At 44.9% G+C, this 24,648-nt stretch overlaps 1 protein-coding gene across 1 annotated transcript in view; it reads right to left on the bottom strand.

The window, feature by feature from the left end:
* Positions 1-2,409: 2,409 nt before the first annotated feature.
* Positions 2,410-24,648, bottom strand: part of LOC140740123 (Krueppel-like factor 1) — a 52,448-nt gene continuing 30,209 nt past the window's right edge. The window contains exons 2-3 of the mRNA XM_073069047.1: positions 18,181-19,192; positions 2,410-4,564 (exon numbers count right to left, since the gene is read on the bottom strand). Of these exons, the coding sequence (XP_072925148.1) occupies positions 4,389-4,564; positions 18,181-19,192 (1,188 nt within the window). The 3' untranslated portion in view covers positions 2,410-4,388. The remainder of the gene's footprint in view (positions 4,565-18,180; positions 19,193-24,648) is intronic.

The following is a 24,648-nucleotide window of genomic DNA, read 5'->3' as shown; positions in this document are numbered from 1 at the left end:
ACAATAAACCAATTCCAATTCTAGCTTCAATTCCAATACCATCTGCTGTTGACATGAGAGCTCTGGAAAGAGGTGTATCCAGCTCCCCATCTCCGACTTGGTGTAGGACAACATATTCCACCAGGAGTTAGAGCATGGGTAGGGACTGGACATTGGCTAGCAGGAGGGCATGCAGCTAATCTAGTCAGCTATCCCAAATGGATCCATGTTAGCTCCAACATCTCATGTTCAGAAGCAGAATCAGGTTCACTAACACTGACATATATCATGAAATGTGTTGTTTTGTGGAAGCAGTACAGTGCAATACATAAATTTTGCATAAATATAAAATTAATTTAAATAATTACTGCAAAAAGAGCAAAAATAGTGAGGATCATTAGTCCATTCAGAAATCTGATGGTGGAGAGGAAGAAGGTGTTCCCAAAACGTTGAACGTTTGTCTTCAGGCTCCTGTAACTCCTCCTTGATGGAAGTTTGTTGTCTTCTGCATTCTGGTTGAATGCCAAAGTTGTGTAGTCTTTCGTTCATTCTATTATGGTTATTATTCTATAAAGTTATTGAGTATACCCACAAGAAAATGAATCCCAGGGTTGTATGTGGTGACATACAGTGTATGTACTTCGTTAATAAGTTTACTTTGCCACTTTGAAACACTGTGGCATAGCAGTTAGCGTGACGGTACTGTAGCTGGGGGGCGTTGGAATTCAGCATTCAACTCCATCATTGACTGGAAGGAGTTTGTATGTTCTCTCTTTGTCTGCACACATTTCCTCTATGTGCTCCGGTTTCCTCCCACAGGCCACTGGTTGTTGTAAATTGTCCTGTGATTAGGCTAGGGTTCAGTCAGTGGGTTGCTAGGTCATTGGGCTAGAAGGGCCCATTCCATGCTGCATCTCCAAATGAATAAATAAACGCAATCACTTGGCCTCCAGTCATCTGTGGCAATGAATTCCACAAATTCATTAACCTCCGGCTAAAGAAAAATGCTCCTCATCTCTTTTCTAAAGGGACATCTTTCTATTCTGAAGCTGTGTCCTCTAGTCCTAGACTCCTCCTGTACAGGAAATATCCTCTTCTCATCCACTCTATCTCAGCCTTTCGCTATTCAATGGTTTTCAATGAGATCACCCCTCACTCTTCTAAATTCCAGTGAGCACAATCCCAGAGCTATTAAATGCTTCTTCATATGCTGCATCTTTCATTTCTGGGATCATTCTCATAAACCTCCTCTGGACGCTCTCCAATGTCAGCACATCCTTTCTTAGATAAGGCACCAATACTGCTCACAGTACTCCGCGTCAGGTCTAACCAATGCCCTTGTAAAGTTTCAGCATTATATCCTCCAGCTGCCAAAACCCTAATCCTATTATCATCTTCAGACAAATATGCCAATGGTATATTTGTCACAGTAACTGGAGGTCACCATACATGAAGTGCCAGTCTCCCATCAAAACTACATCCACCCACCCACACTCACCTAGCTAAGCAATGCTTCCATTTTAGAATTCCATCACACATATCCCCTATGACCTTGCCCTTCTCTATCTCACTAATCTCCCCTGGTCCTACAACATTCATGCTCACTAATTCCTTGCAACGCACTCAAAATGCTGGAGGAACTCCACAGGTCAAGCAACATCTATGGAGTCATGGTGAAGGGATTCAGCCTGAAACATCGACTGTCTATTTCCCTCCATAAATAGGTTGAGCTCCTCGAACATTTTGCATGGGTTGCTCCGGATTTCCAGCATCTGCAGAATCCCATGTCTCACTATCCCTTCCTCCTTTACAACCTTCTAAGACCTTGCACTCTTCTAATCCTGGCCATCTTATCTTCCTTCATTTCCACCCTTCACCAATTCCCTGAACTTTGGAGATCTCTCCCTCCTCCTTTTAAGACACACTATGAAACTTACTCCATTGGCAAGCTTCGCTACAATATCCCTAATTCAATTATGTTACTGATTCAGAGAGACAACACAGTAACAGGTCCATCTTCCCAACGAACCCCAGCTGTCCAGTTGTACCATGTGACCAATTAGTCTACTAATCCATATTGTTTTTAGAATGTGGGAGGTGACCAGAGCGCACAGAGGAAACTCACACCATCGCGGAGAGAACATACAAACCCCTTGCAGACACTGGCAGGGATTGAACCCAGGTCATTGGTGCTTTAATCGCATTACTCTAACTGCTCTGCTACCATGCAATTTGGTCAGGTTAGTCACCCCAAACCAATCCTCAACTCCTTCCATTCATGGAAGCAGACAGCAACCTTTACAACCTTCCCAAGGCTTGGAACTACTTTACTTTACAAAGTAAACCGTCTTTGCATTGAATTTGCTCCATTTAAAACTTTCCTGCAACAGAGAGAGGATAGATTGAATCTATGCACATAACAGTCCCAAATGACAATATTCAAATACTTTATTTCAGCTCAACCATCAGGGCAGAAATACAAAATAAACACCCACCCTAATTAGACAAGATTCATTGCTCCATAGTGATCTATTTACATTGTTTGCTCCTTGAACTCGATGCTATTTACAGTGGGTCCTAGAAAATGCTTCATATAAAACATTGAAATCCCAAGGACAGACCAGAGCCCGAATGGAAATTGAGCCTAATTAAAATCATCCTAGAAAAAGAAGTGGGACAAATAGGGGAGCTGGGATCCATTTCTGACAGAAGTCAGGTCAATGGAATGTGTTGATGATCCAGATTCTCCCCACATCTCCCCAACCCATCTTCCACATATTCCTGAGGATTGGGAATATGAGAAGAAATGGGATTGGAAAATTATGGGGATATTTGGATGGGTGGAATTGTCAGATGTAAAGATGGGGAGGTTGAAAGGTAGGACTGACAGAATGGAGAGAAGGTGGAGAGGTTCTTTTAGAGATGTCCTCAGGGCCTCTTTAAAATGACGGTGGAGACATTTGACTTGGCTCTCAGCCTCTTCTGCTAGAAGCAGGTATAGAGGGGCACGTTGAACTCTGCAGTGAACGCCATTGGTCTGCCTACCAGAAGTAACTCCTCAGGCAGGGAGTCAATACAAACAAAGTCATGAAAGGCCAAGAGAGGGTGAACAGGAAGGGAAGCGTATGATGTAATGGCTGTTGATTGAATGTAATTGGCAGCTGAATTAAAGAAAAACCAGGCTAAAAATTATTTCACTCTACTGGCGCCTGGGGTTCAGAGCAGAGAGGAGGTGGAGGCAGGAAACCTACCCAGACCCCAGTGTATGTGCTCCAGAAGAGGGCAATACTCGATAACAAGCTCACTCCTTGGAATGTAGGAGAATGAGGTGGACTTTACATAAGTGTTTAAAATTATAAGATGCATAGACAGGGTGGACAATAACCGTCTCTTCCCCAGGGTAGAAGAGTCCAGAAAGTCCAGAATGAGGGGGGAATAAGTTGAGGGTGAGAGGGAAAAAGATTCAAAGGGACCTTAGAGGCAAATTTTTCACGCAGAGGGGGTGAGTACTGTATATAGAACGAGGTGCCAGAGGAAGTGATTGAGGCAAGTACAACTGTATCATTTAAGAAGCACTTGGACAGGTAGGTGGTGGGGCTCAGCCAAACACAGGAAATTGGGACTAGCTGGATGGGCAGCATGGACTTGGTGGTCTGAAGAGCCTGTATCCATGTGGTATTGCTCAATGTGCCTTCACCTGTGTGTCTGTGGATGCTTGTGGGTGGCTTGCAAGGGATCTCATTGCCTTCGCCAGAATGCCCATTCAGTGCTGGACTCCAGTGAGTACACACCTTCATGGAGACACAGGCACCCATGGTCCCGGCTTCCTCCAACGCTGTGTTGTGAATAATGGTTGAGGAACCATAGGCAACACAGGGACTATAGTGAAAGACGCCAGACCCACTCTCTGGAGGACCCCATCCCACACAATGTCAGCTCCAAGGAAATTGTGTCTCGGCCAACACCAGGCACACAGGGCCAGGGCCGAGTTTACAGGTAGGTGACCAATGTTGTACAGGACCATAGGCAGAGGTCTCCACTCTGCCTGTAGTTTGTGCCCCCCTACGATCGGTGCTACAGGTCAGGAACAGTTTGAACCTAAGTCATGTCAGGACAGAGAAGCTCACAACGCCAGCTCATGACTGGGTTCCTGTCCTTTGAAGCAGGGAGAGGTTCTGTCTTCATCCCAACCATGGAGGACAGGTGCCCAATAACGCACTGCCTTCAATCAGCTTTCCACACAACCTCCTCACCATGGGTCTCCGCACCACTGAAAATGTCCACCCCTCCCCCACCCCCACTTGTGACTGATGACCCCGGAGGTCCGTCCATGGCCCCGTCTCCTCAAGTGGTCGCCTGTAGGGAGGTTGTCCGCGTGCAGCAGGGCCAGTTGTGGGGGAACGGGTAGTTCACATGTGCCTCTTCATGTGGAGAGCCAAGTGGTCCGACCGGGAGAAAGCCCGCTCGCAAAGATGGCACTGGAAGGGGCGGTGGCCTGTGTGTTTCCGGAAATGGCGGGTCAACTCATCAGAGCGGGCAAACTTCCAGCCGCAGCCTTCCCAGGTACAGTGGTAAGGCTTCTCTCCTGCAAAGGGGAAAACATAGGATTGTTAACAAGAAGAGTGACAGCAAAATGGAGGGCTACAAAGGAGGGAAGGGTTAGATTAATGTTACAGTAGGGAAAAAAGATGGCACGACATTGTAGGCCTGTACCGTACTACGGTGTACTGTTTTATGTCCATGTTCCATAGTCCTACATCCTTTCTCCATCCATGCCCTTCCTGCCTGGATATCCTGATCATAAACCTAGTTCAAGAAGGCAACTTCCATCATCAAAGATCCACACTATCTCGGCTATGCCTCTTCTAACAACTACCATTAACTTTTTGATCTTCTGCCTGATGGGAGAGGGCAGATGTCCAGGGGTGGGAAAGGGCCTTTGATTGGGCAACCGGAAGTGAAGGAGGTCTCTGTCCAACTAGAGAGGAGACTGAAGGATTGATTTTTTGGAATCTGTGTCCAATCTGATTATCATCTTCAGGAGGAGGAAACTGGAGGTCCATGGGCCAATCCTCATCGGGAGGATCAGAGACGAAAAGGGTCAGCAACTTTAAATTCCGCAGTGTTATTATTCAAGAGAATCAGTTCTGGGTCCAGCACATAACTGCCATTACAAAGAAAGCATAGCAGCACCTCTACTTTCTTAGAAGTTTGCGAAGGTTTGGCATGTCATCTAAAACGCTTACAAACTTTAATAGATGTGTGGTGGAGAGTATATTGACTGGTTGCATCATAACCTGGTATGAAAACACCAATACCCTTGATCGGAAATTCCTACAGAAAGTTGTAGATTTGACCCAGTGCATCATAGGTAAAGCTTTCCCCAACCTTGACCACATCTACATAACACGTTGTCATAGGAAAACATTATCCATCAACAGGGACTTCCACCACCCCGGCCATGCTCTCTTCCCACTGTTGCCATCAGAAAGAAGGTACAGGACCCTCAAGACCACAGCACCAGGTTCAGAAACAGTTGTTACCCCTCAACCATCAGGCTATTGAACCCGAGGGGATAACTTCACTCAACTTCACTTGTCCTATCACTGAAATGTTCCCATAACCTACGGGCTCACTTTCAAGAACTTATCATCTCAGGTTCTTGATGTTTATTGATTATTTATTTATTATTATTTAATTAATTCCAATTTCCATTCCGATGTGTCAATCAATGGCCTCCTCCTGTGCCAAGATGAAGCCACCCTAGCTACCCTCCAACCTCAGAACGAATATCAATTTCTCCTCCCAGTGAACAAAATTTCTCTCCCTACCTTACCCTTCCTCTATTCCCCACTCTGACCTTTTACTTCTTCTCACCTGCCTAGTATCATTTCCCCCTGGGTTTCCTCTTTCTTCCCTTTTTCCTATTTTCCAATCTCCTCTCCTATCAGATTCTTTCTTCTCCAGCCCTTGACCTTTCTCACCCACCTCACTTCACCTATCACCTTGCAGCTAGCCTCCTTCCCCTCCCCCACCTTTGATTCAGACGTCTCCCCCCCCCCCCCCCCTTCCCTCTCAGTCCTGAAGAAGGCTCTCGGCCTGAAATGGCGACAGTTCACTCTTTTCCATAGATGCCGCCTGGCCTGCTGAGATCCTCCAGCATTTTGTGTGTTGCTTTGGATTTCCAGCATCTGCAAGTGTTACTATGCTTGGTCACAACTTAATAGCCCTAACCCTAACATCTCTGGAATGTGGAAGGGAACTGGATAACCCAGAGAAAACCGCCCGTGGTCACAGGGAGAATGCACAAACTCCTTACAGACAGCGCTGACAATTGAACCCAGACAGCTGGCACTGTACCTGGTTATGCTAGCTGCTACACTACTGTGTTGTCCCTTTCTGCTATCTTCATGTCCTTCAGTAGTTTCTCAGTGAGCTCCACTCTTCCTGAATTTGAAACCAACTGCAAATTTAATACTGCACTTTTGATTCCAGAATATAAAGGTAAACTTGAAATAAATCATTTGATAGGGATCGAATCCAGGTTACTGAACTTAAGACATAGGAGCAGAATTAGGACACTCAGCCCATCAAAGTGACAAAATATTCCTTCCCATTATCCCCCATCCCACCACCTGTCTGTTACATAATCTGAAACAGAAAGATGAGGGTTCAAATCTTAACCAAGAGTCACAAAGTTTGCATTCTAAAGGGAGCAACACACTTTGCTGGGAGACCATCTGTTCCTTGAAAATGTATCTGGAAGGAAAAGGGGGGAAGAAACTGATGTTCTGTGTCTCTCTGATGGAGGAATTCACCAGCTCAGGAAGTATCTGTGGAGACAGAAGGATAGGGCACTTGCCTCACTCCTCCTCCTCACCTCCATCATGGTCATTACCCTCTTTACCATTGAGGACGTCTTCAAGAATATGGCATCCATCATTAAAGATCCTCATCATCCAGGAATTCCCTTCTTCTCATTTCTACCATGAGGGAGGAGGTACAGGAACCTGAAGACACTCACTAAACGTTTTAGGAACAGCTTCTTCCCCTCAGCTGTCAAATATCTGAACAGTCCATGAACTCAAGAATACTATCTCTTCCTGGCTCTTTTTGCACTACTTATTTTTATTTCTTATTGCAACTTTTTTAAAAAAAAAGTATTGCACTGTACTGCTGCCGCAGAACCAGAAACTTCACACATATGTCACTGATACGTCACGACGTACGTGTGGGATATGGCAATTCTTGAGACCTCTAGCCACCCAGAAAAACTACATCTACACCAGGTGCATGAAGCTGTATCTCCTCAGAAAACACGCTGAAGAACTGGAGCTGCAACTCAATTACCTTCGGCTATTAAGGGAAACGGAGGAGATGATAGATAGGAGCTACAGGGAGCTAAGTCACCCCTAGGTTGCAGGAGGCAGGTGAATAGGTGGGAGTGGGAAGGGAAATAAGCATCTGGTACAAAGTGCCCCTGTGGCCACTCCCCTCAATAACAAGTATAACGCTTTGTATACTGTTGGGAGGGACAACCTACTGGAGGAAGCCATAGCAACCAGGTCTCTGCCACTGAGTCTGGTGCTGTGGCTCAGGAGGGATAGGGTCAGAGGAGGAATGCACTGATATTAGGAGATTCCATAGTCAGAGGAGTGGATAGGAGAGTCTGTGGACATGATAAAGAAATCCAGATAGTATATTGCCTCCCAGGTGCCAGGATCAGGAACATCTCGGATCATATTCACAACATTCTAAATGTAAGCAGCCAGACATCATGGTTCATATTGGTACCAATGTAGGAAGGAAAAGAGAGGAGGTTGTAAAGAGAGAATTAGAGAGCTAGGTAGAAAGTTGAAAAGTAGGACCTCCAGGGTAATAATCTCAAATTGCTGCTTTTGCCAAACACCAGTGAAGGCAAAAATAGGATGATTTGGTAGATGAATGTGTGGCTGAGGAACTGGTGTGGGGGCAGGCTTTCAGAATTACAGATCATTGGGACCTCTTCTGGGAATGGCTTGATCTGTACAAAAGGGACAGACTACACATGAACCAGAGGTGGACCAATATCTATGCGGGCAGGTTTGCTCGAGCTGTTGGGGAGGGTTTAAAACTAATTTGGTAGGGGAGTGGGAACTGGAGTGATAGGGCTGACAGGGGTGTTGGTTTACAAGTAGAGGTAGTGTATAGTAAGACTGTCAGGAAGTATATGCAAATGATGGGGCAAAATTGCAGTCAGTGGGATGGGTTGCAGTGTAAAAGAGGGGACAAAATTGAAAAAGGGTGACAAATACAGGACTGAAGATGTTATATTTGAATGCACACAGTATACAAAATAAGGTAGATGATCTTGCAATGTAGTTATGAGATTGGCAGGTATGACGTTGTGGGTATCATGGAGTAACGGCTGAAAGACGATTGTAGTTGGGAGCTTGATATCCAATCTATTGAAAGGACAGGCAGGTAGGCAGAGTGACTACCTGCCATTGGTAGCTGTGAGTGGCTCTGCTGGTAAAACAAAAAATGAAATCAAATGTTCAGAAAGAGGTGACATAGGATCGGAAGATGTAGAATCCTTGGTGTAGAGTTTAGAAACTGCAAGAGTAATAAGACCCTGATGGGAATTATATACAGGCCTCCAAATTATAGCCTGATGTGGTCTACATATTACAGTGGGAGATCAAAAAAGCATGTCAAAAAGACAATGTTATGTTAATCATGGAGGATTTCAATATGCAAATAAATTGGGGAAAATCAACTTGATGCTGGATTCCTAGAGAGAATTTGTGGAATGCCTCTGAGATGACTTTTGGGAGCAGCTTGTGGATGAGCCCACTAGGAGATCAGCAATTCTGGATTGGGTGATGCATAATAAACTCGATATGATTAAGGAAATTAAGGGTAAAGAAACCCTCAGGAAACAGTGATCATAATCTGAGAATTCACCCTGCAATTTGAGAGGGAGAAGCTAAAGTCAGATGTATTGGTACTTCAATGGTGTAAAGGAAATTATAGAGGCACAAGAGAGGAGCTGGACAAAGTTGATTGCAAGGGGACACTAACAGGGATGATGGCAAAGCATCAATGGCCAGAGTTTCTGGGAGCAATTCAGAAGTTGCAGGATAGATACATCCCAAAGAAGAGGAAGTATTCTAAAGGCAGGATGGTGCAACCGTGACTGGCAAGGGAAGTCAAAACCAACATAAAAGCAGAAGAGAGGGTATATAATGGAGCAAAAATTAGCAGGAAGTTAGAGGATGGGGAATTTTTTAAAAAAACTAATAGAAGGCAACTAAAAAAGCCATAAGGAGGGAAAAGTTGAAATATGAAAGTAGGCTAGCCAATAACATCAAAAATGATACCAAAGGATTTTAAAGATATATAAAGTGTAAAAGAGGCAAGAGTAGACATTAGACCACAGGAAAATGATGCTGAAGAGATAGTAATGGGGAATAAGGAATGGCGGACAAACTGAATAAGTATTTTGCATCAGTCTTCACTATGGAAGACACCAGCAGTATGCCAGACATGAGTGCAGTTGCTATCACCAGGGAGATGGTGTTTGGGAAACTGAAAAGTGTAAAGATAAATAAGTCACCTGGACCTGATGAACTCCAGGGTTCAAAAAGAGGTAGATGAAGAGATTGTGGAGGCATTAATAATGATCTTTCAAGATTCAATAGATTCTGGCATGGTTCCGGAGGACTAAAAATTGCAAATGCCACTCCACTCTTCAGGAAGGGAGGGAGGGAAGCAGAAGACGGGAAATTATAGGCCAATTAGCCTGAACTCAGTGGTTGGGAAGATGCTGGAGTTGATTGCTAAGGATATGGTTTGTGGCACTTGAAAGCACATGACAAAATAGGCCAAAGTTAGAATGGTTACCTTAAGGTAAAATATTGTCTGACAAATCTTTTGAAATTCTTTGAAGAAATAACAAGCAGGATAGACAAAGGAGAATTGGTGTATGTTGTGTACTTGTGTACTTTTGTGCCTTTGACAAGATGTTACACATGAGGCTGCTAAATGAGCTAAGAGCCCAGAGTATTACTGTAAAGATATTAGCATATTGGCTGATTGGCAGCAGGCAAAGAGTGGGAATAAAGGGATCCTTAGAACATCTTCAGCATCTCACTACAAACATTGAATGACGCCAACCTTCTAAGGAAGTAGTCGACTCTGTGCCTTCCTGCACAAGGCATCTGTGTTGGCAGTCCAGTCTAGCTTCTCGTCTAACTGTACTCCCAGATACTTGTAGGTCTTAACCTGCTCCACACATTCTCCATTAATGATCACTGGCTCCATATGAGGCCTAGATCTCCTAAAGTCCACCACCATCTCCTTGGTCTTGGTGATATTGAGACGCAGGTAGTTTGAGTTGCACCATATCACAAAGTCCTGTATCAGTTTCCTATACTCTTCCTCCTGTGTTAGGACTCAATGTATTTAAGTAAACTACTTAAGAACTTTTTAAAAGCTATTATTAATGCTTTTTGAGAGGGTGATTTTAGATGCATATCATATTTTTACTGAGTTAAGTATTGTATGTAATTAGTTTTGCTACAATAAGTGTATGGGACATTGGAAAAAATGTTGAATTTCCCCATGGGGATGAATAAAGTATCTATCTATCTATCTATCTTTTTGGATTGGCTGTCAGTTACTAATGGTGTTCCACAAGGGTGTGTAGGGATCGCTTCTTTTTACATTGTATACCAATGACTTGGATGATAAAATTGATGGCTTTGTGGCCAAGTTTGCAAACAACACAAAGGTACCTGGAGCAGCCGGTAGTATTGAGGAAGCAGAGAGGCTGCAGAAGGACTGAGACAGAGTTGGCAGATTAAAGACACTTCCTGAAACTGTACGGTCATGAACTTTGGTAGAAGGAATAAAAGAATGATTTATTTTCTAAATGGTGAGAAATTCAAAAATCTGAGGTGTAAAGGTGTTTAGGAGTCCTCGTGCAAGATTCCCTAAAGGTTAATTTGTAGAATCAATGATGAGGAAGATGAATGCAATGGTAGAATTCATTTCAAGAGGACTAGAATATAAAACCAAGGATGTAATGTTAAGGCTTTATAAGGCACTGGTGAGACCTCACTTAAAGTATTGACAACAGTTTTGGGCACCTTATTTGAGAAAGGATGTTCTAAAATTGCAGAAGGTTCAGAGGAGGTTCACGAGAATGATTCTGGGAACAAAAGGGTTATCACTTAAGCAGTGATTGAAGACTCTGGGCTGGTACTCACTGGAATTTAGAAGAATGAGAAGGATCTCATTGAAATCCATCAAATGTTGAAAGGCTTAGATAGAGTGGATGTGAGGAGGTTTCCTTTGGTGGGGGAGTCTAGGACGAGGGGGCACAGCCACAAAATAGAGGTTCTCCATTTAGAACAGAGTTGAGGAGGAATTTCTTCAGCCAGAGGTTGGTGAACCTGTGGAATGTGTTACCACAGGTGGTTGTGGAAGCCGGGTCACTGGGTGCATTTAAAGCAGAGGTTGACAAGTTCTTTATTTTCAGGGCATGAAAGGTTATGGGGAGATGGCAGAAGAATGGGATTGAGAGGGAAATGGATTAGCCATCATGAAACAGTGGAGCAGACTCGATAGGCTGAATGGTCTAAATCTGCTCCCATGTCTTACGGTCTTCTAATAAACCTGGTTCTGATCTCCATCTCCCTTCAACACTCTTGATCCTAACGCAAGGTCTTGACCCAAATCAGAGACTGTCCCTTTATCTCCAGAGGTGCAATTTGTTGTCTGTTCCAGCCCAAATTCCTGCTGTTACCAGACATTGAGCAGGGTCTGAGTAGTGCTTCATTAATGTACTGTTCTATAAACCTGTGTCCTCTGGTTCTTAATTATCCAACCCTGGCAAACAGACTGAGTATTCACGCTATCTATACTACTCGTGATTTTATACACCTCAATGTGTGTAACACTTTCATAAATAAAGTTATTCCTAAAATACAAAGTAAGTTTCCAGAACCTCAAACTATACTCACCTTTTGAATTCCACCCAGTAAGCAGAATTACATTATGTTGCAATAACGTACACACATGCAGTTTGCATTGAGTACAATGTAGGAGACTACAGAATGAGCTTAAAGGCATTTTGAGGGAACAGATAGAGTTGCCGAACCTGTTCTAATGAAAGGTCAAGGATTTGAAATGTTGTCTCATGATGTTATCTAACTAGCTGATTGTTTCTGGCATTTCCTATTTTTATTTCAGGTTTCCAGCATCTGCAGGTGTTTATTTTGTTTTTTCAAGACCCAACGACAGAAATGACAGCCACTAGGCAAGTTTGAGCTTAGATGAAAGAAGCCTGTGCAGTGAGCTTTAGTTGGAAAGGGGTTTAGTTGCTGCTCACTGCCTATAGGTCACTAACAAAACAGGCACATGTGACGCATACAGAGATTCAGTGTCCTGGGTTCTGATGGAGTAGAGATAACAGAACTGGCTCTGGGGCATGGAGCGCCCAAGGCAAGTGGATGACATCTAAAACTTACATGAGAATCAAAAAGAAAAAATGACAAGATGCTGGAAATTTGAGATAAAAACAGTAAATACTTAAAACACTCAGCAGGTCAGGCAGCATCCGTGGAGAAAGAAACCAGTCAATAAATGAGGTCAAAGACCCTTTGTCAGTACTGGGAAAGAGAAATTAGAATAAATGATCATTTGAAATTCACCCCTCCCCTCACTCCACCAGCACCCAAATATTGGTTCACCTCATTGGTGATCCCCTGACAGACAAGTGAGTTTACAGCAACTTGCATTACTATAGCAATTTTAACAAGGTAAAGCAGCCACAGATTTTTCACTACAGAGAGATCCTATAGAAATAGCCACCAAGCAGAAGATCCAAGGAACACAAACAGAAACTACTCAACAGGAACAGAATGGAGCAATCAGCATCAATCCTACACTCATCCCACTTAATTCTCCCCACGTTCCTATCAGCTCCTCACAGTTCCTACCACTCACCCATGTACTCAGGGCAATTTAAAAGCCAAAGTCAAAGTCCGTATAGATTACCATGTACTACCTTGAGAATGAGCAGCTAATTAACCTAGTGGCCCATGTATCTTTGGGATTCAAATTTACCACATGTAAACATCAACTGTCTGTTAATTTCCTTGGATGTTGCTGAGTTCCTCCAGCATTTTGTGTTTTACTTCAAATTTCCTGCATCCACAGAATTTCTGGACTTTAATGCATTGTTTGCAATAACAACCAACACAACCCAGGGATGTGCTTGGGGAAGCTCCACACACTGGCACCAACCAGAATGTGGGATGTGGGAGGAAACCCACAGAACCTGCAAACTCCGCACAGATAGCACCTGAGCTCAGGGGTGAAGCCAGGTCTCGGGCAGTGGAAACAGGACCATGCCACCCTCAGGGGATCCGGAGTAGGTTTTAAAGAAAGATAAAGGAGGGCGAGGCAGCTGTTCTAATGGATGTAATCGCGGAGCGTGGGTGGAGATACTTCAAGGCACATCTGTTTGCAGCTGTTGACTGTAAGACAGGAGGCTGGTAGCAGAGCAGGGTAGAGATGTGGCAGAGTTGTTAGACCAGAGAAGCTGGTTGTTTTTGGCTAGTGGAGGCTAGAGAGAGCCAACCGAGAGATCTTTTGGAGAGTTTCAAAACTGAGGCGTGTAACCACACAAGAACCCATTCAGCCCATCAAATCCGCACCAGCTGCTAGCAAGGTCAACTCCTCAATCCTATCCCCATTCTTTCCCCTTCCCCTGCAAGTTATCCTATCTTCCCTCTAGAAGATATTCAAGGTCGCCACAACCCCTTGAATTGAATTGACTTAATTTCTTAAATCCTTCACATAGATGAGGAGTAAAACTCTTTGCATTATGTCTCCGTCTAAATATACAAATTATAGTAATTGAAGCAGTGAGCTCCAGTTCATGCAATCAGAAATATCAATAAGTAGTAAATCAAGGCAACTGGACTTGCTGTGTGGTCTAGAAGATGTTTCGACACTCATCCAAGAGGCTCCTTCAGTTCTAATCCATGGTGGGTAGCTTCCTGGTTTATAGTCTCTGAGTTGCTTAAAGGTATAGCATCAGATGAGGATCATTAAGAGTCATAGAAGTAATGAGAAGGTCATTAGTCTTATCTTTGCATGGATGGAGGTATGAAGCGTTCTGGAGGCACCAAGGTAGAGATGTGAGGACTGCATTGTAAGCACTGATGAAGGGTCTCGGCCCAAAACGTTGACTGCTTGTTTCAACCGATGCTGCCCGACCTGCTGAGTTCATCCAGCTTGTTTGTACGTGTTGATTGTAAGTAACTGATAGGTGGTGTCGTACCCCACTCCTGTTCAGGGATGGGTTTTCGAGTTTGACAAGGATGGCTTCTTCAACCCCTCTTTCAAACCACCTGTCCTCCCTGTCCAAAATGTTATCAAAGGAATGTCCCTTGCCCTGTAGGTGTAGATATACAGCCGAGTCCTGGCCTGAGGTGTTAACCCTTCCTGAACAGAGGGGGTGGAGTAAAACACCAATCAACAGTACAGTCCTAACATCTTTACTCCAGCATCTCCACAACAGTCCACACCTCCATTCATGCAAAGATAAGACTAATGACCCTCTCATTACCTCTACGAATCTTAACAACCCTCATGTGATTGCTATATCTTTAAATAACTCAGTTTATAAACCAGAAAACTACCCATCATGGATCAGAACTGAAGAAGCCTCTTGGGTGAGTAGCAAAACATCTTCAAGACAACACAACAAGTCCAGTTGCCTTGAGTTACCACGGTTTGATATACAATGACCTGGATGACTGAGAACCTTCACAGACATACAGTCAGAAAGAGTACAGCTTGGAAACAGGCCCTTTGGCCCACTGACTTTTTGCCAGCCATCCACTTACACTAATCCTAATTACATTCTTCAGCTCAACGCTGAACTGAATCCACAACCCATGGACTCACTTTCAAGGACTCTACGACTCAAGCTCGCAATTTACTTTTTATTATTAGATTTGCACAGTTTGTCTTCTTTTACACATTAGTTGTTTGTCATTCTTCGCATGCAGATTTTCATTGATTCCATTGTAGCTCTTAGTTCTACTGTGAATGCTGCAAGAATATGAATCTCAGCATTGGAGATAGTGACATACATGGACTTTGATAATAAATTTACTTTTAACTTTGATTTTATTCTCCCCACATTTCCACCAACTCCTGCCAGATTCCACTTGTCACCTATACAATAGGGGAAACTTACAGCAGCTAGTTAACCTAGCACCCTCACATTTTTTGGGGATGTACAGCAATGGGCCGGGGATATCTATACAGTCACAGGGAGAACAGACAGTGCCAGAGGTCAGGACTGAACCCAGGTCTCTAGTGTTGTGAGGCAGTGGCTTTACCCATAGCACCAATGTGTAGGAACATCATCACTCTCGGTTTAAGCCTTTTCCCCTCGCAGTCTCTTCAAGGATCAACTTTATTCACCACGTATAGTTACATCCATCAGGAACCTGCTGTGGTGTGTTGGTCCAACGTGCAACAAAAACACCAACATATACTATAAAAGATTATATAAACACTCAAGTCAGAGGTTAAAGTATAGATATGGAATAAAATGTTTATAAATATATAATAGCAGCATCTACTTTCCAATGTTATTTACATTGTAGTAGTTTAAGGTGTTCACAGTGCAGTGACAGGAGTAGCAGTTAGAGAGGGGTGCAGGGGAAGAGGCTAACTGGAATGGTTGATCAGATTAATTGCCAGGGCAAGGTTAAGGTGGCATGAAGTTTTTGTTCTGTTAGCCCTACAGTGCTTTCCAGAAGGGAGCTTTTGGAAAAGCCAGTTTGCTGGGTGGGTAGAGTCCATAATAATTTTCCACCTGCAGATCCAAACTTTAAATTCGTTCCCATTGGTCCTTGAACATCTCCATCAGATCTCCCTCCCTAAACCATGAAGTCCCCTCCAAAACTTCCCTCAGTCCGAGAACAGCCACCTTCTCCAGTCCATACTTACAGCTGAAATCCCTCCTCCCTGAAACCAGTTCATCTAACTCCCCCCCCCCCCCCCACCCCGTGGGCACCTTCAACAAGTACTAACTGGTTGCTGCGATACCCACACAACATCCAACAGAGCTCAAAAACATGAGAGATTCTGTAGGTGCTGGAAATCCAGAGCAACACACACGGAATGCTGGAGACACTCACCATGACATACAGTCAGAAAGAGGTACAGCTTGGAAACAGGCCCTTTGGCCCACTGACTTTTTGTCAGCCATCCACCTACACTATGGAGTGGAATAAAGAGTTGATGTTTTGGCCAAGACCCTTCATCAGGACTGGAAAGAAAGGGGGAAGAAGCCAAAAAAAGTTGGGGGAAGGGGAAAGAGTTAGGGGCAGGTTATGTTGCATTTTGGGATATCATGATCCAAGAGAAAGGTAGCATAGAAATAGTCCTTTCAGCCCATTTACATTATCCTATACCAATCCCATTTACCTACACATATACTTACCTTTCCACACCTTGCCTATTCAAGTACCATCTCAATGCCTCTCGTATCTGTTCCAAATATCAACCACTCTGTGTAGAAGAACTACCGCCACAAATCATTGGTCTAAAGATATGATTCTCCATTAGGGACATGTATAGACTGATGTGCAAGAGGTTGCAGGTTCAAATCCCAGATGAGCCCTGTTGAGCATACCGGTTAGTGTAACTCTACAGTGCCAGCGACCCAGATTCATTTCTGCCGGTGAGCATAAAGAGACCGTTCATTCTATCTGTGACCATGTGGAATTATTCTGGCTCCTCCGGTTTCCCACCACACTTCAAAGACCTACAAATTAGTACGTTAATTGGTCACATGAGTGTAACTGAGTGGCATAGGCTTATTGGGCTGGAAGGCTGAATTTCACTCTGTATCTCCAAATAAATTAAAAATCCCCTTTAAAAATCCTTCCAGTCACCCTCAAGTGTTCGAAACACTTACCATGGGAAAAAGATGCTGACTGTCTAACCCTATCAAAGTCTCTCCTAACCAGCAACAGGCAAAGTGCTGCAGAAACTGATTGGGGGGGGGGGGAATAGATAGTCGATGATTTGGATTGAGACCCTTCACCTGGACAGCCGTTCATCGAGGTGTGCCTCTTGTAATTTTATGTCCTTCTCCCCCCGCTTCCTTCACTCCGGGGAGAACAAGTACAGCCTATCCGATTTCTCCCTATATCTAAAGAGCTGGGCTGAGGTGGCAGATAGATTTCAATCTGAGGAAGGGTGAAATGATGCATTTGGAAGGTTAAACTTGAAGGCGGAGCAAAAGATTCTTAGCGGTGTGGAAGAACAGAGGGACCTTGGAATCAAAGTCCACAGAGCCCTCAGAGTTGTTGTGCAAGTTGATAGGGTAATGCATTGGCCTTCATCAGTCAGGGCTTTTGAGTTCAAGAGCAGAAAAGTAATGTTGCAGCTTTATAAAACTGTATAGACCATACCTGGAGTATTGTGTTCAGTTCTGGTCACCTCATTATAGGAAGGGTGTGGAAGCTTTAGAGAGGGAACAGAGGAGATTTACCAGGATGCTGCCTGGATTACAGAGTACATCTTATTAGGAAAGATTGAGTGCGCTAGGGTGTTTTTCTTTGGAGTGAAGGAGAGAAGTAGTAACTTGATAGAGGAGTACAAGATGGTAATGGGCAATTATAGAGTGGATAGCTAGTGTCAAAGCAGCAATGGCTAATGTGAGGGGCATAACTTTGATGTGATTGGAGGAAATAACATGGGGTGGATATCAGAGGCAGATTTATTTTTTAAAAAACACACAGGAGTGGTGGTGGAGGTAGATACATTAGGGATATTTAAGAAACTCAGATAGCCACAAAGACGATAGAGAAATGGATGGCTATGAGGAAGGGAAGGAAAGGATTGATCGTGGAGTAGGTTAAAAGGACAGCACAACATTGTGGGCCAAACTGTTCCATGTTTTACATCTCAGGGGGGAACAAGGAAACTCCACACAGGTGGCACCAAGGGCAGGATTGAACTGGGCTTTCTGGAGCTGGGAGGCTACAGCTTTATATTCTAAAGACTCAACCCAGGCAATTTCTGAGCGGACCTTCTCTGCGCCCTTCTCAGCCGAACCATCAGCTGCATTGTTCCACTACCTCTAAGTGTTCTCTCTCTCTCTCTCTCTCTCTGTGTTACCTGTATGGGTGCGAAGGTGGGCCTTCAGATGGGAGCTCTTGGTGTAGACTTTTCCGCATCCGGGATAATCGCAGTTGTGGCTGGCCACTCTTTTCCTTGCCCAGGTCTTCCGAGTACGCTTGTGCTTGGGCTCCTCGGTGACGCCGGCTGGAAGGAGGGGAGAGGCCGCCGAGAGGGTGGCGGCGTGCCCGGGTAGGGCCCCCTTGAGGTTGGACGTGTAGAAGTGGATGTGACCCTGGTACAGATGGGGGGTCTGCTGGGCGTAGTAGGAGGGGCTCCGGGAGAGCAGGTGGTAGTTGTGGGCGCCCTGCTGCTGAAGATGTTGCTGGTGCTGATAGTGCTCAGCAAGCTGGTACTGGGAGACCCGCTGGTCCCTGGGCTGCGTTCTTACATCTCCAGGAGCCTCTCCTACCTGAGGATAGAAGTGGCGGACAGGATGGCACCTCAGCATCAGGCCTGGTTTGTAATCCACCAGAGCCCTGGCACCAGAGCTGACGGGCACCATGTGGTCCTGTTTCTGAGCACCAGGACCGCCACTTCCCATTGCCATGGGGGGGCAGGTCACCAGTCTCTCCCTCTGTGGCACGGACGCTCCCTGCTCCATGCCTCCCAGGTTGGTGTAGGTCTTATTGTGGGGGTCCGCGCATCCCGCCTGGCTGTCGGGTCTCAGCTGGCTGGTTTGGACATCGGTGGACAAGAGTTCAGCCACGAGGCTGGTGGCTGGTGTGTCTGAGCCGTTCCAGTCCGTGGGCTGGGGGGCCACCCTCTTGAATTTGCCACCACCGCCCTCTGGCACATGTGCCAGTGGGTAACCAGGGGCCACAGGTGTGCCGGCACCAGTTTCTGCACCAGAAAGGTCTGACAAGAGGAGATCCAGGTCCAAGAATGAGCCGAAGTCTTCGTCCTCGCGCTTGATCTGCTCGGGGGCCAGGACCGGCCGGGGTCCATCTCCGACAGGGTTCTTGCCGCCGCTGGAGTTCTGCTTCGTGGAATTGTCCTCGACCTCCCACCACTGAAACACAAAGGTTAAGAGGCTCAGTGATAAAGTTTGATTGCAGTATTCCTGCACCAGACCTAGTCCCTTGAAACCCCTGCTCTTCTGGGTACAGGCTCTCCAGCTATTCATACTGCTGACCAAGCCACTCCCCGGTCCCATCTCCTCCAGACCTAGATGAAACCACTGTCCTCTGAACTGTCCATTTGCAATTTCTAATCTTTCCACAACTATCAGGTCAGATCTAGTCAGACCTATGGTGAGGTACAGATACGATGAGGCAGCATCACAGGCACAGGCAACAACACATGGGGATTAAATTATGCATGAATTAACCATAACCAGTGAAGCAAGAGAGAGAAAATTATTGTGCAAAAATTAAGACCTTAATGCAAAATTAGAAAACAGGGACAAGTCTGTGGTAGTGCAAAAGGTAGCCCGTGGTGCTCTTGTGCTGAGGTGGAGTTAGGGTTTTACAGGTCAATTGGAGTACCTGATGTTTGTAGGAAAATGTTTCTGAGCCTGGTGATGTGGGACTTCATGCTTCTGTACTTTCTGCCTGATAGTCTCGCCTTCCAGTGTTCAGGGTCCAGCCGATGGAACATCATCCCTAGACATTGATACCCTTTTTGCCTCTTGGGGGGCAGCTGTGGCCAACCCTGGCTGCTTTGAATAAACCCTAACAACTCCTTTCCAAGCTAGGAGTCAATACTAGTCCAAGCACATTTGTGTGAAGCAGCTTTGAAGTGTGTTACTACATAAAGGTAATATCCGGAAACTGGAAACACACAAGAAGTCAGGCAACTTGTGTGGAGTTAGGAACAAAGTTCATGATTCAAGTCCAAGACCCTACATTCATCCAAAGGATCCATACCACTGACCAGCATATTCTGATACAGGGTCTGAGACTTGAAACGCTAACCCTTCTTTCTCTCTCCACAGATGCTGCCTGACCTGCTGAGTGTTTCCATCATTTTCTGTTTTGGTTTCAGATTTCTGGCATCTACAGTTTTTATTATATATAATATTACACATATGGCTGTTCTCACCAAATGGGCAACAGCGAGAGTGCCCTAAAAAGGAAGGGAATTTAATTAGGAAATCCTGAGTGAATAAACATCTAAAAGATCCAGCATTTCAGACAGATGCAGTAGATATAAACCTGGAAATAGAGTTATGGGGTCATACAGCAAGGAAACAGGCCCTTCAGTCCACTGAGTCTGTGCTGACCATCAATCACCCATTTTACTCTAGTCCCAAGTTTTATTCTCCCTGCATACTCATCAACTCTGTCGATCTTCTGAATATGTTGGGCAGACTATATTAGTGCCAGAATGAGTGGTGATATTTGCAGGCTACCCCAGCACATCCTTGCTGTGCTGGTTGTTAACACAAACTATACATTTTACTATATTTATGTTTCAATTCACTTGATCAATAAATCTTAAATTGAATATCTAAACTCCCTAGATTCTATCCCTCACTAGGGGGGATTTGGAGTGGCCAATTAACCTACCAATCTGCATGTCTTTGGGATGAAACTGGAACATCCAGGGAAGGGGTTTGGTGGGGGGGGGGGGGGAAACACAGATCTAATATAGTCACAGGAAACCATAGAAACTCCACACAGGACTTAACCAGCTGTCCTACCACCCAACAACCCCCATTTAACCCTAACCCAATCATGGGCTAATTTACAATGACCAGATGTAACTTACCAGATACATCTTTGGACTGTGGGAGGGAATCAGAGGACCTGGACAAGACCCACACACTCCACAGGGAGGACTGACAGAAACTTCTTACAAGAGGATACTCAAACCTCCCTATCTGGCACCAAGAATCAAAAATCACTGAGATCACTTTTCTTTCCCCCATTCGAATGCTTGGCCTGAACAACAACCGAACCTCTTGACAATGTCTGCATGCTTTATGCATTGAGTTGCTGCCACGTGATTGGCCAATTAGATATTTGTATTAATAAGCAGGTGTACAAGTGTACCTAATAAATTGTCCACTTGGTGCAATTAAGTAAATTGAGACCAAGTTGAAAATAAAGTGAAATAATTGCTGAGCCTTTTCCTTCTAGTGCAAACATTCTGGAACCAACGGAACAGGTTTATTATGAGTCATGTGAAGTCTAGTTTGATTGCTATCTCTCTTTTATAAACTTTGTTCCCTGTTGTAAACGATTACCATTGGCTGATTTCCGATTCCATTGCTTTCCACAGACTGGAATTAGCAGTCAACTGCCTCTAATCAGAATGATATATTCAAATAGAGAGCAGCAGTTGGATAAGCTGAGAACAGAAGTGTTGTTGTCCAAGTGAGGTAGTGCAGCTGTTAACCTCAGAGTGCGAGGCTCCCAGCTGTTCACTGGTTTACTGCCTGCCCCACTAACCGGCTGCAGGAGTGCCGGGTTGCGTGACTGCTGCAGGGCGTTGGAGTGATGACAGCACAGTTGGCTTACTTCCTCTGTCTCACATGCGTTCCCAGCCAGAGTTTCCTCACCACCCTCAGCTGGTCCAAGAGATCAATGGGCCTGCCTCCACTGACGGGACGTGAGCCTGGGTCAGCGCCGCCCGGGGATAATCGCCAGGCCTCATTGGAGAATCATGGGGGGCCCTTCAGCCCTTTGTATCTGGTGCTGGCTCCCACTAGAATAAGCCTGTTCTCTGAATTTTCCCCCCACATCACTCCAAGTTATCCTTTTGCAAACCCCCCCCCCCCCCCACCCTTCCAGTTCCTCTCGACTCCTTACTGGAGCAGACACCAGATCAAGTTTTATAGAGAGGCTTAGTAGAGTGGATAAGAAACACTCTTTCCTCTCCCCCCCACCCCTATGGTTGAAGTGTCTAATACCAGAGGGCATACATTTACGATGAGAGGGTATAAGTTCAAATAATATGTGCAGGACAAGTTTGTTTGTTTTTCTAAAACACTAAGTGTGGAAGTGTGGTGGATAAGCATTCTAACTGGTTGCATCACTATCTGGCATGGAATGGCCACAGCACTGGATCAGAAAAAGCTGCAGAAAGTTGTGAACTCAGCCAGCTCCATCACAGACACTGGCCTCCCCAGCATCAAGGAGACTTTCATAGGCAATGCCTCAAAAAGGCGGCATCCGTCATTAAGTATCCCCATCATCCAGGACATGCTCTCTTCTCATTGCTACCATCAAGGCGGAGGTACAAAAGCCAGAAGACACACACTCAACTCCTCAGGAACAGCTTCTTCCTCTCCACCATCAGATTTCTGAATGGATAATGAACCCATAAGTGCTACCTCACTCGTTTTGCACCGTTTGTGCTACCTACCTGGTGTTTATTGGGACATAATTTTATCTGGAAAAAAGTATGGGGGGGGAGGGAGGGATGTCAGATGTCAGGTTTTTTTTAAAAAAGAGTACAAGTGCATGGAAAGTTCTGACAGGGATGGTGGTAGAGGCAGCTACATTAGGGAGACTTAAGAGACTCGTTGGTATGTGGATGATAGAAAAATGGAGGGCTACTGCATTTGGGAGGAAAGTGTTAGATTGATCTTAAAGTAGATTAAAAGTTCAGCATAGTACCATGAGCTGAACGGCCTGCAAGTAAGGATTTCATTGTCACTAGTACATGTATGCACAGGTATAATAAACTCAACTTGTCAGTCTTTGTATGTAATTCTTCATTAATTCTATTGTATTTCTTTATTCTACTGTGAACGCCTACAAGAAAATTAACCTCAGGATAATATATGATGACAGATACATACTTTGATAATAAATTTAATTTGAACTTTGACGTTAATTCTGCACTAATCCCATTTTTATTTTCCTCACGTTACCCATGTACCAATTCACCGACCAATCCACATGTCTTCAGTGGGAGGAAAGAGGAGTATCTTGGGGAAATTCATGCAGTCTCAGGGAGATGTGCAAACTCCACACGGGCAGCAGTGGTCAGGTTGGAACCCAGGTCATTGGAGCACTATGCTGTATAATCGACAACGCTGTGTACTATTCCACTGTAACTGCACTATTTATCTCTCTTTATAAAGCCCAAGAACTCACCTATTTCACTGATTGTTCTCTCGACATGCTCTCTCACTTTGCAGGATTTATACACATTTAGATACAGGTTTACACTCAGTGGCCACTTTATTAGGTACACCTGCTCACTAATGCGCCTATCAAATCAGCCAATCATCAGCTCAATGCACAAAAGTGCACAAACATGGTCAAGAGGTTCAGTTGTTGTTCGGACCAAACATCAGAATGGGGAAGAAATGTGGTCTAAGTGACTTTAACTGTGGAATGATTGTTGGTGCCAGAAGGGGTGGTTTGAGTATCTCAGAAACTGCTGATCTCCTGGGATTTTCACATCCGGGTAATGAGAGAGGTCAGAAGAGAATGGCCAGATAGGTTCAAGCTGACAGGAAGGAGACAGCAACTCAAATACAGTACTTAATGAAGTGGCCACCGAGTGAATTTATCAGGTATACATTGAAAACATACAGTGAAACGCACCATTTGCATTAACAACCAGCACATTCAAGGAGCAGCCAAGTAGTATCATCACTTATTCCAGCACCAGTATAGCATGTCCACCGTGTTCGGCAGAACACGACAGAACACAACATAACAGATCATACCAAGTGACAAAACAACAACAGTGAGGCAGGCCCTGTTCCTCCCTCTTTCCCCACATACACAGTCCTCTAACCCCAGGATAGGCCATCCTCTTCGGCTTCCAGCCTCCAGCAGGCTCATGGAATCACTGGCACTGAGCTGACTTTCCAGCTCCATGTCCCAGTACCTGGGCACCCTTTAGAACTTTGCCAGGACTGGTGTACGTGAAACACCATGGATGCTTTTATGTGTCAGCTTGAACCTGGGCAGGTTCAGGCTTCCAGATGATACCTAAAGCATCTAAACTCAGGAAGTTGTTCCAGTTGGAATCAATTACTGCTGGTGCAGAAAATGTCCCACACCACTTCTTGGAAAAATTCACACCTACGGGGAATTATGGCACAGATGGTTGTTCTGGGTGTACTACTGCCCCACCCGCCTTCTCATAACAGAACCAATTCCTTCCCACTCTTTGATGGAACCAGGGGAGATTTCCAGAGTACCCTCATCAGTACTTAGCCCTCAGCAAATGTCAAGAAACAAATGTAATGACCAGGAGTATCTGTCCGCTGTGTGGTTATTTGTTTTTGCAACACACACAAATTATTGAAGGAACTCAGCAGGTCAGGCAGCATCTATGGAGGGGAAAAGCTGTTGATGTTTCAGGCCGAGACCCTTCATCTGCTTATTCCCCCCCCATAGATTCTACATGACAGTACTTTGCACGTGATGCTCAAGATTAACGGCATCTGCAGAATCTCGTGTTTATAATTTGTTTTTGCGCCTGGCACATCACAACAAAGGTTCTTCACTACCCGAGGGTCTCCACCTCACATCCTGAGGGTCCAGCGGCACAATAGCA

The sequence above is a fragment of the Hemitrygon akajei genome, chromosome 16 (genome assembly GCF_048418815.1).
Source record: "Hemitrygon akajei chromosome 16, sHemAka1.3, whole genome shotgun sequence".
Taxonomy (NCBI): domain Eukaryota; kingdom Metazoa; phylum Chordata; class Chondrichthyes; order Myliobatiformes; family Dasyatidae; genus Hemitrygon; species Hemitrygon akajei.
Note: the sequence above shows the minus strand (reverse complement) of the source record. Positions and strands in the feature narration are given on the sequence as shown.